Consider the following 16,627-nt stretch of genomic DNA (forward strand, 5'->3'; position numbering starts at 1 on the left):
TTTATAAATTTGAAAACCATTCTTAGCTTGCTGGCTATATTAAAAACACCCTAAAGATAATTGCTAGATGATTTTGGCCTATAGGTTATAGTTTGCTAGCCTCTTCCTTGCAGTCAAGGCTCAGAGGGAAGCTCCCACTTCAGTCAGGCTAAAATCATCATTTTGAAGCTTCATGAAATTCTGGGATTTGAGAGATGGTTTGAAGAATGGATAAGATTCTAATTGAAAGATGTGTTCCTTCTGAAGGGAACAACAAGTGCAGTTACCATGATACAGCTCTGTTACATGTAAAGTGGTAGATAGCATTACCTTTGCAAATGAAATGGACATACTGCAGGCGAAAGGCAGAGAGTACTCTGGCATGGGTACCCTGACTGCCTCAACCACTAACAGTCCAACCTGCTAAGTAGCTCTGAGAAATGAAGATGCTCTTTTGGCTTAAAGCCTCCATGTTGATTTGGAGTCCAAGGAAGGCAGTATTTCATGTAACAAACTGGCTCTTCTAGTAGGAGCAGTTGCTACTATAACTAATAAAAAGACGAAAATCATGTGTTTAGGAGAATGAGAATTGTTAGTCTTTTTTTTTGGCATGGGGATTTGAACCCAGGACTTCATGCATGTCAGGCAAGTACTTTACTGCTGAGCCACATCCCCAGCCCAGATTGTTAGTCTCTTAATCATACCTATATACAAAAATTATAACTCATCTTCAATTAATGTTATTGGCAACAAGGAAGAATTGCAATGACTAAGACTAAGTCACTTATTGATTGAACATCTGTGGAATGCCTACTATGTGCCAGGCCCTAGAGATATAGCAACTAGGGCTGGGGCTGTAGCTCAGTGGTAGAACACTCGCCTCACATGTGGAAGGCAGGCACTGGGTTCGATCCTCAGCACCACATAAAAATTAAATAAAGGTATTGTGTCCATCTATACCTAAGAGAGAGAGAGAGGGAGAAAGATACAACTGTGGGTATCTAGAAGAGGTACCACCCAGTTTTTTCCTGGTTTAAATTTTTTAATTGATTCAGCCTAATTATTTCTGTTCTTCAATAAACACATTTTATTTTTCATACTAGACAATTATCTGGTAGGTCTGTACCATTAATCATAAAGAGGCCTATGTAAATATACTATAATTGGTTCAAATCCAAATCACCATCACTCTTCACAAACAGCAATTTCAAACATGCTGCTGCTCCTTCTAAACTTTTAGCCTTCTCTTCATATATAAAATATATAGCTATAATGTTTCCCATTACATTGCACTTAATTAATTTGTGCTTCCTAATGTAATGGTATGAAAATTGGTTCTAAAAACCAATTGTTTAAAAAATTATTTTCCTCAGAAAAACCTTCAGAGAAGATTACCCTAGTAGGCGGAATGGCCCCCCCAAAAGAGAGTCTCATCCTAATTGTCTGTGAACCTGTGAATGTTTTATATTACATGATATAGGAGAAATTAAAGCTGCAGATGGAATTAAGGTTGTTAATCATATAGCTTTAAAAATAGGGAGATGAGCCTCCTGGATTATAAGGGTAGGAAGTAATATAACCTATCACAAGGGTTGTTAGAAGTAAAGGAGGATAACAGAAGAGGAGGTTAGATTGATGTAATATTAGAAGTTACTCTACCTTTGCTGAGTATGAAGATGGGGCAAAGGAGCCACAAGTCAAAGAATGTGGACAGCCTATAGTTGCTGGAAAAGGCAAGAAAATAGATTCTCCCTGTATTAATTGTTAGGACTGCCATAACAAGTTACATAGACTGGTATCTTAAACGGCAGAAATTTATTTCCTCATGATTTTGGAGGCTAAAGAATGCCATCAAGGTGGTGGTAGGGTTGATTTCCCCCAACCCCCAGGCCACTCTCCTTGGCTTATAGATGGCTGTTTTCTCCCTATCTTCTCCCTATCCAGTGCTTTCCTATGTGTTTGTCTTAATCTCTTCTTCACATTTTTTTTTTTTTTGGTTGGGGATACTGGGATAGAACCCATAGGTAGGTGCTTTCCCACTGAGCTGTATCCCTAACCCTTTTTGAGATAGGGTCTTGGTAAATTGCTGAGGCTGGCCTCAAATTTGTAATCCTTCTACCTCAGCCTCCCGAGTCACTGGGATTACAGGTGTGCATCACTGCACCCTATAGTTCTAATCTCTTTTAAGAACCCAGTCATACTGGATTAGGCCTACCCATTAGGTTATTAAACTTCATTTTAATTTAAGTGCCCCTTTAAAGACCTTGGTTCCAAATACAGACATTCTGAGATGTAGGGAATTGGGACTTCAACATAAGAAATTTGGGATACACAGTTTAGCTCATAACTTTTTCCTAGATCCTTCAGAAGGAACACAGGTCTTCTAACACTGATTTGAGAACTCCTGATCCCTAGATTACAAAATAATAAATTAATGTTAAGCCACCAAATTTGTAGTAATTTGTTTCAGCAAACTAGAAAACAATATAATTTCAAATAACCTGAATATATTAATAGGAAACGAGACCAATTAATTGAAGAGTGGACTATCTGTATAATGGAATATTATGTGGCAATAAAAACAGTGAAACACATGTCCATATGGATGAATGGATAAATAAAATATAGCATATCTATACCATGGAATATAATTCTGCCTTTAAAAATAAGGGAATTCGGGCAGGGGTTGTGGCACAATGGTAGAACGCTTGCCTAGTATGTGTGAGGCACTGGGTTTGATCTTTAACACCACGTAAAAATAAATAAAATAAAGGTCCATCAAAATTTATAAATAAATAAATAAGAGAATTCTGCTAGGCAGTGTTGCATGCCTGTAATCCTGGTGATTTGGGTAGCTGAGGCAGAAGGATCCCAAGTTTGAGGCCAGCCTGCCCAACTGTGTGAGACTCAGCAACTTATGAGACCCTGTATCAAAATTTTTAAAAAGGATTGGGAATGTAGCTCAGTGGCAAAGTCCCCCTGGGTGATCAATTCCAGTGAATGAATAATAAATAAATAAATGGAATTCTGACATGTACTACATCATGGATGAACCTTGAAGACATTATAGTAAGTGAAATAAGCCAGTTTCAAGAAGACAAATACTGTATAATCATTTATATGAGTTATCTTGAGTAGACAAATCTATAAAAACAAAAGTGAATGGTTATTGCCAGGTTTAAGAGAAGGGGATAGAATTTCAGTTTTATGAGATGAAAAAGTTATAGAGATTGGCTCTAATAATGTGAGTATGCTTAACCTACTGTATACTTAAAATGGTTAAGATTGTACATTTTCTGATATTTTTCTACAATTAAAAAAATTTTTAATAATAAAATGATGGCAGAAGTGGTAACACATACCTGTAATCTTAGTGACCTGGATGAGGCAGAAGGATCACAAGTTCAAAGCCAGTCTTGACAACTTAATCCACACACACACACAAAAAAAATAAATAAAATATAGTCAAATGAAGATAAATTAAGGCAAGGACAGAAAAATAGACACACTTCTTTCCATTTGTATATTTTATAGAAAGGACATATAGACATGTAATGCTTGTATATACATAGATTATTTCTGGATAGTACCTAAGAAACTGACAAAGTAATTATTTCTGGTAATAGGGTTATGGAGAACTAGGAGGTGGAAAGACAGGGGTGAGAGGAAGACTTAAATACTCTAACACCTTCTGAATTTTGTATAAAAACAAAAGGAGGAAAGGGAAAGATTAATGGAAAAGAGAAAAGAAATAGTCAATAAATTTTCTGTTTCTTAAAATCATATAATTTGTGACAGGAATACAATGAAAGAAACTTAACAGTAGTAACAGGTTTTGAGTCTTGTGGGATCGTTTTAAAGATTTCTGCTTGCAAATTGTTAGGTAACCACCAAGTTAAATTTTCAAAACACCCTTCTTAGTACATGAGTTCTTGCACCATACATTCTATATAAAGATTGTTTATTATGATAATTATTATTTAGGAGCTGTTCTGGATTGAAACTTCTTACTGTGGTTGGATGTTTTTCTTTCTAGCAATTCCTTTAATATTTATTTTTTAGTTATAGGTGGACACAATATTTTTTTTTCGTGTGGTGCTGAGGATCGAACCCAGTGCCTCACGCAGGCTAAGCCAGCACTCTACCTCTGAGCCCCAGCCCCAGCCCTCAAGAGCACATTCATAGTAAGTAGCAGAGCCAGGATATAAACTCAGTTTACTTTAGGATTTAGGCTTGGTGCTTCCCAAGCAACAATATGAACCTGATTTGGTCCTTTACAAAGTTAAATGGAATTTGAGAAGTGGCCAAGGGGGCATTTTTTAAAAAAGAAGGAAAGAAAGAAAAGAGAATCGATAGCTACAATGTAAACCAGGGAATATTACCATCCTCATGCTAGAAAAAACATTAGGGGAATTTCCTACAATATAAATTTAAGGTAAGACCAGGTTGAGGTTAAGGCCCTACCAACCTGAGAGGTACTATATCTGAAAGTCTACAAGGGAGAGAATTGAGGAAGTATCTTTTATTCCTAGCTTACTAAAAATTTTTAAAATCAGAATTAGCTATTTTTAATTTTTTAAAAATATTTACTTTTTAATTATAGGTAGACACAGTATCTTTGTTTTATTTTTATGTGGTGCTAAGGATTGAAGCCAGTGCCTCACATATGGTAGGCAAGCGCTCTACCTCTGAGACATAACCCCAGCCCCCAGAAATAACTATTAACTGTTAAATAGATTCCTTTTAGCACCTATTTAATCTTATGTTTTTTCTTATTTGACTTAATAACATGCTAAATTTTAGTAATTGAGTTCTTAAATATTCATTTATCCCTGTATTCTTGCAAATAAGTCTATACAGTCATGACCAAGACAGTTCACTCAGGAAAAACTTAGAAATTGGAATTATGAGATAGTTCAGAAAGCAAGGAAAAGATCTTGAAATGTCCTTTGCTTTCCTTTAGGATCCTTATAATTCACTTTAGCAATAAATATGTTGGTTGCAGGTAAATTCTTTTTCCATGAACCAGTTATATTGTAATTCTATCAGTATCCTTAAATGTATCTTTTTATATATTTTTTTATTTTTATTTTTTAGGTGTAGTTGGATACAATGCCTTTATTCTTTATTTTATTTACTTATTTTTATGTGGTGCTGAGGATCGAACCCAGGGCCTTGCATGTGCTAGGGGAGCGCTCTACCACTGAGCCCCAGCCCCTTAAATGTATCTTAATGAATTGTTTTAATAAGTATATGGTAAAGTCTTAAAATAACTTTAGAAATGCAGGCATGGTTACAGGACCTTTTCCTTGAAGGTCATTTTGAAAGAGCATAAATATGCAGAAATATTTACATGAATGAAAACTGTAAGATCTTGACAAAGGTAATCTGGATTAATTAATTTATAAGTTTCTCTTTTCAGTTTGTATGTACTGTGATCACTTTTGATATGCTTAATATCTATATTATCATGGTATGAGAGTTTGGGAGATTGAAAACAACTCTAATGTCTACCTTATTTTTATTATTTAAAAAAAATTTTGTAAAAAAAATTTGTGGTGCTGGGGATCAAATCCAGAGATTTCCACCTTATTGATTCCATCAAATATTTTATTAACCTTAGCTCACTTCCTTTCTTTTTTTACTTACTTTTTAAAAAATTAAAATTAATTTTTTTTGGCACGTGAATTTAACCCAGGAGTGCTTTACCACTGATCTACATCGCCATCCCTTTTTTAATTTTCAATTTTGAGACAGGACCTTGCTAAATTGCTCAGGGCTCACTAAGTTGCTAAGGCTGGCTTTGAACTTGCAATCCTCCTGCCTTAGCCTCCTGTGTCCCTGGGGTTACAGGTGTATGCTACCACACCTACAAATCCTTGGCTTTTCTTAATGTGACTTCTAGAAGTCTTTGTGTATTTTATAGACTGATTTACTTTAAAAAAAAAGCCAGGGGGATTATTTTCTAAAAGATGAAGAGAAAGGTATAAAGTGAGACTTGTCTGTGAGGAGGAAAATCAAAAATAGGCAAAGGATCGGAGTACAGAAAAAAGTAAGAAGGAATTAAACCAGGAACAAGGCAGTTAATGAAATAGTAACTTTCTTTCACTCAAGTTCATTTGCACTCTCAATCTTCTCAGGTATTCTGCAGGTTAAAACACAGCCTTGTTTCGAAAAATCAAAGTAGGTGTCAACTAGGCTAGCCATCAGGTAATTACATATGACTAAGTTTTAGCCAACAGTAGTGAGATGTTTTGGTGACATAAGTATATGTATCAATGCTTTATCTAAGGATAATTCCGTTTCCAGCAGCTGTTGCCCAGACAGCAAACATTTGAATGAAATCTAATGTTCAGGGTTGGAGCTTTTTCTGTTTTGTGTTATTAGTCAAAGGGAAAATACTCTTATGTTACACCAGCTAATTGTTTCACTCCCTTGTCTCATTGTTCTTATCTATCTCCTAGACAGATTTTGAAAAAGAGATTGGAGAATGGAAGAAAAGGTTTTAAGTTGTTTTCTGGCATCTGGCAGGATACTTGAGTAGGGTACATCTTTTGGCTCTTCTTATAAAGAGGCAAGTAAGTAGAGGTCTAAAGAGGCAAGACTAGTGGTCCAATCCCCTAATCAGGCCCTATGTTATATTAAAGATAACTGGATACAAATCTGTCCCTAGTCTGGGAAGAATTTAGAATGTGAAGGGTTAGTAGCACCATGCTTACAGGAGTGTGTGTGTGTGCGGGGGCGGGGGGACATTGCCCAAATTGGGAAACCACAGAAAATGCTTCAGCTAATCAAACGTTCCTTAATCAATTTTCCAACCACCTAATTAGTCACCTTGATGGCTTTATTCTCTTTAAAATAGCCATCTCTAATCAGAGTTGCAGCTTTTCACCTTTGAGCTAACACTCACTAAGTGATTTCAACTTGCTTTTCCCCTCATGCTATGAGCCCATTCATCTGGATCTCTCAAATGATCTTGTTTGCATTACAGAACTCTCATTTGGAAGATATTGAATCAGCAGCATTACTTTGCTGTGAATGTGAAGGATCAGAAATTTTTAGTGGTTCCAATGTACGTAGGTATATGTTTTTATACAGCCTTTGGTTATTCAAGTTAAAACATTTCTGGGTAATTGTGTTCTTAAATAATTTAACTGATGTAGTTTCTGTTATTTCACCTATTTAACATACCCAGCCAAATAGTCTGGGAGGGAAATATGACTGGGAATGAGTTTATATATAAATAATACAGTATATTTATATGCATAGTAATCTCCACTTAAAGCATATCTAAGAAAGTAGGAAAAAATATTGCATCCTGGAACCTTGATGAGACTCTTATCCTGGAACCTTGATGAGACTCTTTTATTAAGGAATATGATTATCTTTGTGGGTTTTCCCCCTTATGCATACATTTAAAAAAAAATTCAGTAGTGTCCCTGTGGCAACTGCTTGGTATTGGTGCTGCCGGTGGGCATTTATTCCCCATGACAGAGGCCAAACATGTCCTGATTGTTGATAATGTAAAGCCAAATAGGATTGTAATCACTGGAATTGAGAGTCAACCTGATCGTCTCAAAAGGAGAACATTAAACTACCTAATCATATTTCATTGGATGTTATACATTTTATTTATCCTATCCAGCCCTCAGCATAATTACCCAAGGAGTCAGGGTGATATTAGAGAATGACTTTAAGTGGCTTTTTTTGTGTATTGCCATGGGCGATGAGATTAATCTGGAGATTTTCAGTATATCCTGAGATATGAGTAAATTTCCCATGTATCAAATGGCCCAGTCGTTATACACATTGTTCTTCCTTAAAGGGATGCTAGAAATACCCTGGAGAAAGGGAAAGGAAAAGCAATGGGTAGGGAAAATGAATAAGCTGTATAATTGTCAATTAAAGATATGCATCTCTAGACAAAAGACAGGGAAAGACAAGTTTCTGGACAAAAAAAGGAAGGAAGAGAAAAAAGGAAAGGGAAGTGAGGGAAGAAAGGAAGGAAAAAAAGGGGGGCAAAAGGAAGGAAAAAAAGAAAGAAGCAGGGAGTGTGAGGATGACAAAGAAAGAAAATCTATGAGGGTTTGGGCCAGAAGAATGCAGATCCAGTCACAGTTATGTTAATGAGGATTAGAAATAGAGACGACTAATTTTATGAAAGGCCCTGGTCTCTGCCCTCAGCTTCTCCTTTCAACCTAGATACCTGGATTAACGTTTTTATCCCTTTGCTTCCCAATTTTTCTAAGTAAAAGTCTCAGTTGGAGATGTGCTGCTTTTTTGCCATGAAGCTTAATGCAGATTTGTAATGGCAAGTTTATTTTGTACTGTCACACCCCATAGGAAACTGGACTACTCTGAATTTTCCCCCCTTATTTTATGGGTGGTTTAAGTTGGCTGTATATCAGATTGAAGCTTACAAACATGGCATACCTTTTTCTCATTTGAAGATTTGTTCTGTGTCTTGCTATATAATAAATCCTGCTTAATAAGCTAAAAAGTATAGTTAATACAACATGCTGTTGTATTAACATATATAGGCTGAATTGGTTTTGACTGATTCGACTTTTTTCCCATGATTTTACTGAACCCTATCTCTGCCAACACATAGTTGTGACAGAGTTCTAGACACTTTGACCATAAAAGCTAAATGCTGTCTGTTTTGGGTTGTTTACTATGCATGGTAGCACTCATAAACACTCTCTCTCCAAGTAAGCTGTGCTTTTCATGTATGTCACCATAGTGCTGCCTGCTCTTAATCTGTCTTCATCTTCCTGGCACAATTTTAGGACTTTCTTCACTAATTATTTCGACTTACCCAGTTGTACTTCATTTCATGGTGATGAAAAGTCTGAAATGGCATAAATTCACTTATTGTGACTCACCAATAGCTGAAGTGGTATTCATGTCCCTAAATCTTGCAAACATTAACTGATGAATTCACATGAACACTCTTCTATTATTAACATTTTGCAGATGCCAAGCCAAATGTGGAAAGGTTCTGTTCTTTGCCCAGGGTTGTGTGATAAGCAGGGACAGTGCTGACATCACATCTCAGCTGACAACTCTTAATGAACTCATTACCAGAGGGCAGCATCATTGATGAAATATGTGCCAGGCTCCTTATGTAGTATCCTACAAAATTCATTTTGTTTGATGGGCATTAGAGTCCTAGACTTGGAATGACTTACTGTTTTTGCTGATTTTGTCTTGAAGGGACCCATGCATGAGAATCTACATAGAAAATATTTTTATGAAGTTGGACATGCAGGGAAAGGGTGACTCTAGTTTTAATATGTTTTCTTCCTTAGAAACAGTTAAGTATATGTATTAACAGATTATTCTTTGCTTTATTTCATTGTCAGAACTTTCATTCATTTAAGTCAGGTTTATTAGGTTTTCCTCTTTTTTAATTTTTTTTTTTTGAGAGAGAGAGAGAGAGAATTTTTTTAAAAAAACATTTATTTCTTAGTTGTTTTCGGCGGACACAACATCTTTGTTTGTATATGGTGCTGAGGATCGAACCCGGGTTGCACGCATGCCAGGCGAGCGCGCTACTGCTTGAGCCACATCCCCAGCCCAGGTTTTCCTCTTCAAGAGGCAAGAGTGGTTACATGAATTGACTAGTTCTTTGAAGGTATTGGATCCTCCTGTTTTGCTTAATCACAGAGTAGTTCCCATGTCCCTTTTCTCTTATTATTCCACTCCCATATCAAACAGGATTGAAGCATTTCTTCCTAATTTGAAGGCTTAACTCACTTTGGGGGAAAGGGGTGATTTGTAGAACAATTGCTTGAAATCCCCATTATTTAATTTTCTTTAAGGAAGTGATGTGAGATCAAATTTTTAAAAAATTTGTTCTAATTAGTTTTACATGACAGTAGAATGCATTTTGACCCATTGTACACAAATGGAGCATAACTTCTCATTCCTCTGGCTGTACATGGTGCAGAGTCACACCAGTAGTGTAATCATACATGTATATAGGGTAATAATGTCTGTTTCATTTTATCTTCCCATCCCCACAGTCCCACCCCTCCCCTCACTCCTCTCTGTACATCCAAAGTTCCTTCATTCTCTACCCCCCTTCCACTGTGGATCAGCATCTGCTTATCAGAGAAAACATGTGGCCTTTGGTTTTTTGGGGATTGGCTTATTTCACTTAGCATGATATTCTCCATTTACCTGCAAATGCCATAATTTCATTCTTCTTTAAGGCTGAGTAATATTCCATTGTGTATATGTACCACAATTTCTTTATGCATTCAAGATGTGGGATCTTGATAACTATTTAAAATAGAAATACTGATGAAAAGAGGAAGAGTAGAAGATTAAGTTAGTAACTAAAGAACTTTCTCTTCAATCCTGGCAAGTTTATTTTATACTGCCACACTCTATAGGAAACTGGACTACTCTGAATTTTTCCCCCTTATTTTATGGGTGGTTCAAGTTGGCTATATATCAGATTGAAGCTACAAATATAGCATACCTTTTTCTCATTTGAAGATTTGTTCTGTGTCCTGGGGTAATTAAAGTGTGAAAATTGATTAGTTGTATTCATTCACCAAACGTACAAATCACTGGGCAAAGATCTGTGGAGGTTTGGCCTAAAAAATTTTTTAAAAATCTATGTTTGAGAATATATAGTCTATATGTCAACAAGTTAGTTTCATGGAAAGCCATGAAAAATAGAGGGGAAGATCATTACATGCAAAACATGGAAAGAAAAGAAGAAATCTGGATAAGTGGAAGGAAATTTGGCTGGAGGGATGCCTGCCTTAGATCTCCTGAGACTTTCCTGGAAGAGAAGGAGGAGTATCAAGGGGCCCCTACCCCTTCTTTGATTCCACTCAGCTTCCATGGTGCCAGATAATGGCTAGACGCTATTGTGCACAAGGTTGTTGGAGAGAAGGACAGGGTGACAGTGGACTGGTAGAGGTCACAAGGAGATAATGGCCCTCATTGCAGGTATTTTACGTTGGCTCCAGATAAGAAATGTAGGTAGTGACTAGAGCAGGTTGGTGTTCTGGTGTAGCCACTGGGTCTCCTAAGGGATGGGGGAACAAATAGGAACCTCAAGAACCTTATCTACTGCTATCCAGCCTAAAAGAAGAAAAGAGTAGAAGAAAAGAATACTGTGGAGAAGCTAGTATTCCAATTATTGTGCTTATGGAGGTTCAGCTAGGAACAACCAGATTCATTATTATTGCATTATCATCTCTTCCTCAGAAATAGCCTATATATTATTATATGTTGTATTAGTTTATTTCCTATTCTTTATTTCTCTAATATACCTGTTCTTTTTTTTTGGTACCGGAGATTGAACCCGGGGGCACTGGACCACTGAGCGACATCCCTAGCCCTATTTTTATTTTATTTAGAGATGCTTAGTGCCTCGCCATTGCTGAGGCTGGCTTTGAACTTGCAATCCTTCTGTTTTAGCCTCCCAAGCCGCTGGGATTACAGGTGTGCACCACCGCGCCCAGCTTCCCTATTCTTTTGACCCCCAACACTACCTGACTAGAAGGAAGAGGGACACATAGGTGTCATACTATTTTTATGTTCTGTTTTATACCTTTGCTTGGTTTATTATAACTTTGTAGGGAATGTATTTTCCTTCTATGCAATCAAAAAACCTTTTATGATTGAATAGTCCAGTGAAAGGAAGAGATATATTAGCCTTTTGTGTTATTACAAAAAAATAGGAAAAAAAAAAGAAAAGTCCACTTTCTAGAATCAAATGGGAAAAGACAAAAAGAAAGGAAAAAAATGTAAGAATTATTTGGTTTAAGGGTTGTAGCTTTTTGGTAGAGCGGTTGCCTAGCATGCTTGGGTTCATTCCCTGGCAGCATATTAAAAAAAAAAAATAAACAAATAAAATAAAGGTATTGTGTCCATCTACAAGTAAAAAAAAAAAAGAATTATTTGATTTAGGCTGGAGATGCAGCTCAATGGTAGAGTGCTTACCTACCTAGCCTATATGAGGCCAGGGTGTGTGTGTGTGTGTGTGTGTGTGTGTGTGTGTGTGTGTATATATATATTTGTTTGTTTAGAATACTTTTACATTTGTTTTGGGGGATAGAACTTAGGGCCTTACATGTTCCACCAATGAGCTACACCCCAGACCCCTTTTACATTTTTCAACTACAGATTTGCATTCTCTTCAAGGTTAGGACATTGTCTCAGAAGACAACAATATGCTTTTAGAAATTGCCTTCTATGGGATTTTTCACATTGGAGTCAATTTTGTGAAATGGAAGAATGGCTTTGGGGAGAGATAATGTTTAACTTAATAATAAGTTCAAGATGAAAGATTTAATGGATGGCGTTAGAGAAAATAATGCTTAGTGAAGTTAGGGATCCCAAAAAAACAAATGCCGAATGTTTTCTCTGATATAAGGTGATTGACCTATAATAGGGTAGGGAGGGTTAGCATGGGAGGAATAGACAAACTCTAGATAGAGCAGAGGGGTGGGAGGGGAAGAGAGGGGCAGGGGATTAGCAATGATGGTGGAATGTGATAGACATCATTATCCAAAGTACATGTATGAAGACATGAATTGGTGTGAACATACTTTATATACAGAGATATGAAAAATTGTGCTCTATATGTGTAATAAGAATTGTAATGCATTCCACTGTCATGTATTTAAAAAATAAAATCAATTAAATATTTTTTAAAAAGAATTTAAGAATTTTTAAAAATTATCACCATTAGGGCAAGTTCTAATTCAAAGACTGTTGTGGACTAGCCAATCCATATGGATTAGAGATTAAAGGGATTGGGAAAAGTAGCATGTAATCCTAGTGATTTAGGAGGCAGAGGCAGAAGAATTGCAAGAAGGTCGGTCTCAGCAACTTAGTGAGATCCTGTCTCAAAATGAAAAGAAAATAAAAAGGACTGGGAGTAGCTCAGTGGTAGAATGCCCCTGGGTTTAGTTCTTAGTATCCCAATAAAGAAGCAAATAAAGAAAAGGACTTTAACTTTCAGGAGTCTTTTAAGAAGGCTTGTTTTTCTTATGTGTTTAAGTTTTTGGAATAGTGTTTGGAATGATCAGAACATTAAGTGAAAGAAAAACTTCATTTAGGAAGGGAAAACTGTGTTGTCATTGTGTTAGTCAGCTTTTAGTCATTATGACCAAAATATCTGACAAGAACAACTTAAAGAAGTTTATTTTGGGTTCATGATTTTAGAGATTCAGTCCATGGTTAGTCAACTCCATTACTCTGGGCCTGAGGTAAGGCAGAACATCATGGTGGAGGATAGCTACTGAGCTCATGACAACAAGAAAGAGCAAAGAAAGAGAGGGGAAGGGACAGGGATAGAGATAGGCGAAGGCCATGCCCTGCAGTGACCTACTTTTTCTAGCCATGCTCCACCTGCCTACAGTTTCCACCAAGTACAGTAGTCTATTCAAATTATTAGACTGGGGATGTGTAGAGGTCTTGCTTGAAATGTGTGAGGCCCTAGGTATGATCCCCAGCACCACAAAAAACAAAACAAAAATACAAGAAACAAAAACAAACCACTGCTTAGATCATAACTCTCAGAATTAACCATTTTACTTCTAAATGTTCTCATATTGCCTAACATGAACTTTTTTGGGGGATCCCTCACATTCAACCCATAATAGTCATTAAATCTGTCTCTCGAGATTATAAACACAAACAAGATAAACCTACATAAAAAAATGACAACAAATTGGTTGACTGGTATGTAGGCCAAAGAGCAAACATGTCCTACCAGTTCTGATAATTTGCATTTACCCTCTTCCTTTCTGCTCTGTCATGTGTATTTTATATTTCTTTTTTTTCATAATCACTTGCAGAAACAACTTTTTCTAACCAACATACACAAATATAAAAAGGGAAAAAGGAATATTTGTTCCTAAGGTGATGAATTTTATTATAGGTTTCAAATGGGCAGTTGTCAACAGCAAATAACTGTTCCACAGGAGTTCAGCATTGTTTAAATTGTTTCTGCATCATTTCTGATGCATAGTAGAGAGATTGCTCATTAGAACATGTGGTTAGAAAAGGCAGGAAAAAGTGTTGTTAGTGGCAGACATAGTTTCACCATGAAAAATATTTATATTTTTTTCCTTTGAAGGGGGATCTGACTCTACTGATAGGAAGCCTCTTGTGCTATTAAACTTATTTTCCTTTGTTCCAGGAAAAGATGTAAGAAACCACAGCTCAACTATTTTATCCTTAAATAATTATTATGAGAAATAATTTTGTTTTTCTTTTTTAAAGATCTTACTTATGGGTGCAGTGGCACATGCCTGTAACCAATCCCAGCTACTCAGGAGGCTGAGGCAGAGGATGCAAGTTCAAGCAGCCTCATCAACTTAGTCAGACTCTGTCTCAAAAAACAACAACAACAAAAAGACAGGGATGTGGCTCAGGGTAAAGCACTCTTGGGTTCAATCCCCAGTACCAATAAAATAAATATTACTGTCTTGAATGATATTTTGAGGAGAAATTAAATTTGTATTAATCTTGGGTGTAAATGCTATTTTCAACATTGGCCTTCATTCAGTGGTTCTTATTGTGGCTGCATGTTAGAATCACCTAGTCACCTTTTAAAATAATTTCATAATAAGCTTATAATAAGCTTTTACCCCATTCTGTTAAATCAGGGTCTCTGTGAGTGGGGTCCAGGTATTGGTATTTTAAAAATGCTCCCAGAATTTTTTTAATGTGAATCAAGTTTCAGAAACACTGTTTTAACTCTAGCTATGCTATTTTTTTAAAAAAAATTGTTTTAGTTGTTGATGGACCTTTATTTTATTTATACGTGGTGCTGAGGATCAAACCCCTTGCCTCGCACATGCCAGGCAAGTGTTCCACCACTCAGCCACAGCCACAGCCACAGCTAACTATGCTAATTTTTGCACCTCCAAATCAGAGGTCCAATCAGCAAAATGTTTGTAACATCTATTTTCTTGAAGAGCAGATGAAATGTGAAGTAACTAGAACCTTAAGAGTAGACTTACGCATTTAACTACTAGGGTACAAGACATTTAACTTCTATTAAGTGAAATTCTTTGGTGAGGCTTCCGTTAAAAGAGGAAATTAATTGACCCAAATCTACCTAAATGAAGGGTAAAGATTTCTGAATCTCATGAAAGCATATAAAGACTTACACTGCCTGTGTGAACACTACTAGGGAGCTAAAGAAAAAAGAAGCAATGAGCACTTTGTACCTTGTATAATATATTTTATTGAAATTAAATATAAATACAGAATAGCATACTTATTTTACACTTTTCACTTTTATTTACTTGATAAATTTTTATAAATTGATGTTTTCACAAATACAGATCAAGAAATTGTATATCCTATATCAACATTAAGAAATGGAATGTTACTATTTATCCCAATCAGTTCCTCCTTCCACCGATTTTATTCCTCCTTTCCAGTCACCACACACCCTCCCTACCACCATGCCCAAGAATAACTACTGACATTTTGACTGCGTGCTTTTGATGTGGGCATCAGGCTATGCTCTTAAGAGGACTCTCTGTGACTTCCTCAATCAGGGCTCAGAACCATGCAGATAGTTAAAGAGCTCTGGCTTAATGTTCAGACAACCTGAGTCAGAAACCCAGCTCCACTACTTACTGGCTATGTAACTCCACTTCTCTAAGTCTCACTTTCCAAATGTGTAAAATGGGGATACTAATACTGGTCTATGGATTCGTTGTTAGACGTCATAAATGAGATAATTTATGTTAAGCACTAGGGAGCCTCGAATATTATCTGAATTGAGTAGAGAGCTGGGACAGTTTTAAGATGCCCTTGTGTCAACTGAGGCAGTGTTGCTATTGTCTGGGGGTGCATTTAAATTCATACTTCAGGTCTGGAGGGAAAGAGAAAAGTGAGCATCCTGACCAGCTTTCCTTTTTATCAACATCCCAATTTTGGCTTATGTCATGACTAACACATGGTAACTTCTAAAATATATTTTTTTAAATTCATAAAATGGCAATCTATTGAAAGGCCAATTAGTTCTCATTCACTTTTATATTCCCCATAGCTCCTAGCACAATGATTTGCAAATTGGAATCAAATAATGATGTTTCAGGCATGTCATGCTTTCCTGTGCTGGATTTGTATCTAATTTCTCACAAACCAGAGTCATATTTTTGAGACTTCTGGCATTAGATAATTCAGAATGTGCAGTGAAACAATTGTAGGCAAAAACCAGGTGTTTGGTCTAATTTGCACTGTTGCCCAAATCAAAGCTCCAACTAAGTTATTTTGCTTCCATAATCAGAGGCAAGACCAGCTGAGGCATACTTACTGCTTCTTTTAGCTTGAGAAAGCAAAGGAAACAGGATTTGGTGGGATTTGTAGGTTTTTATCATTAATAAAATTTACAGAATTTTAAAGATAATATCTTGGAGGAAAATTTAGCCTTTAGAAGGGGTGGAGCAAGCAAGACAACTTATTGAGTACTTACTATGTGACAGAAATTGTGCTCAATAGTTTTTATACAATTTTGTGTTGAATCTTTAGGGTAAATACTTTTGGTAGTCCCTGTTTAAATGTGAGGAAGCAGGCTTGCCTAAGGTATGTGACCCTGCTGATATTGAGAGCTGATTTTGCAGGACACTTCCACTTTGAGCTCTTAACCTTAAGG

The 16,627-nt window shown here is 36.4% G+C and overlaps 1 protein-coding gene across 4 annotated transcripts in view; it reads left to right on the forward strand.

Moving 5' to 3' along the window:
* Ssh2 (slingshot protein phosphatase 2) overlaps positions 1 to 16,627 on the forward strand; it is a 263,454-nt gene that overhangs the window by 67,112 nt on the left and 179,715 nt on the right. For 2 of the 4 annotated variants that reach the window (XM_048793533.1, XM_048793526.1), the window contains exon 2: positions 6,971 to 7,051. The exons of the other annotated variants lie outside the window; for them this stretch is intronic. In XM_048793533.1, the coding sequence (XP_048649490.1) occupies positions 6,971 to 7,051 (81 nt within the window). The remainder of the gene's footprint in view (positions 1 to 6,970; positions 7,052 to 16,627) is intronic. 4 annotated transcript variants of the gene reach the window in all.

This window comes from Marmota marmota, unplaced genomic scaffold (genome assembly GCF_001458135.2).
Source record: "Marmota marmota marmota unplaced genomic scaffold, marMar, whole genome shotgun sequence".
Lineage (NCBI taxonomy): Eukaryota > Metazoa > Chordata > Mammalia > Rodentia > Sciuridae > Marmota > Marmota marmota.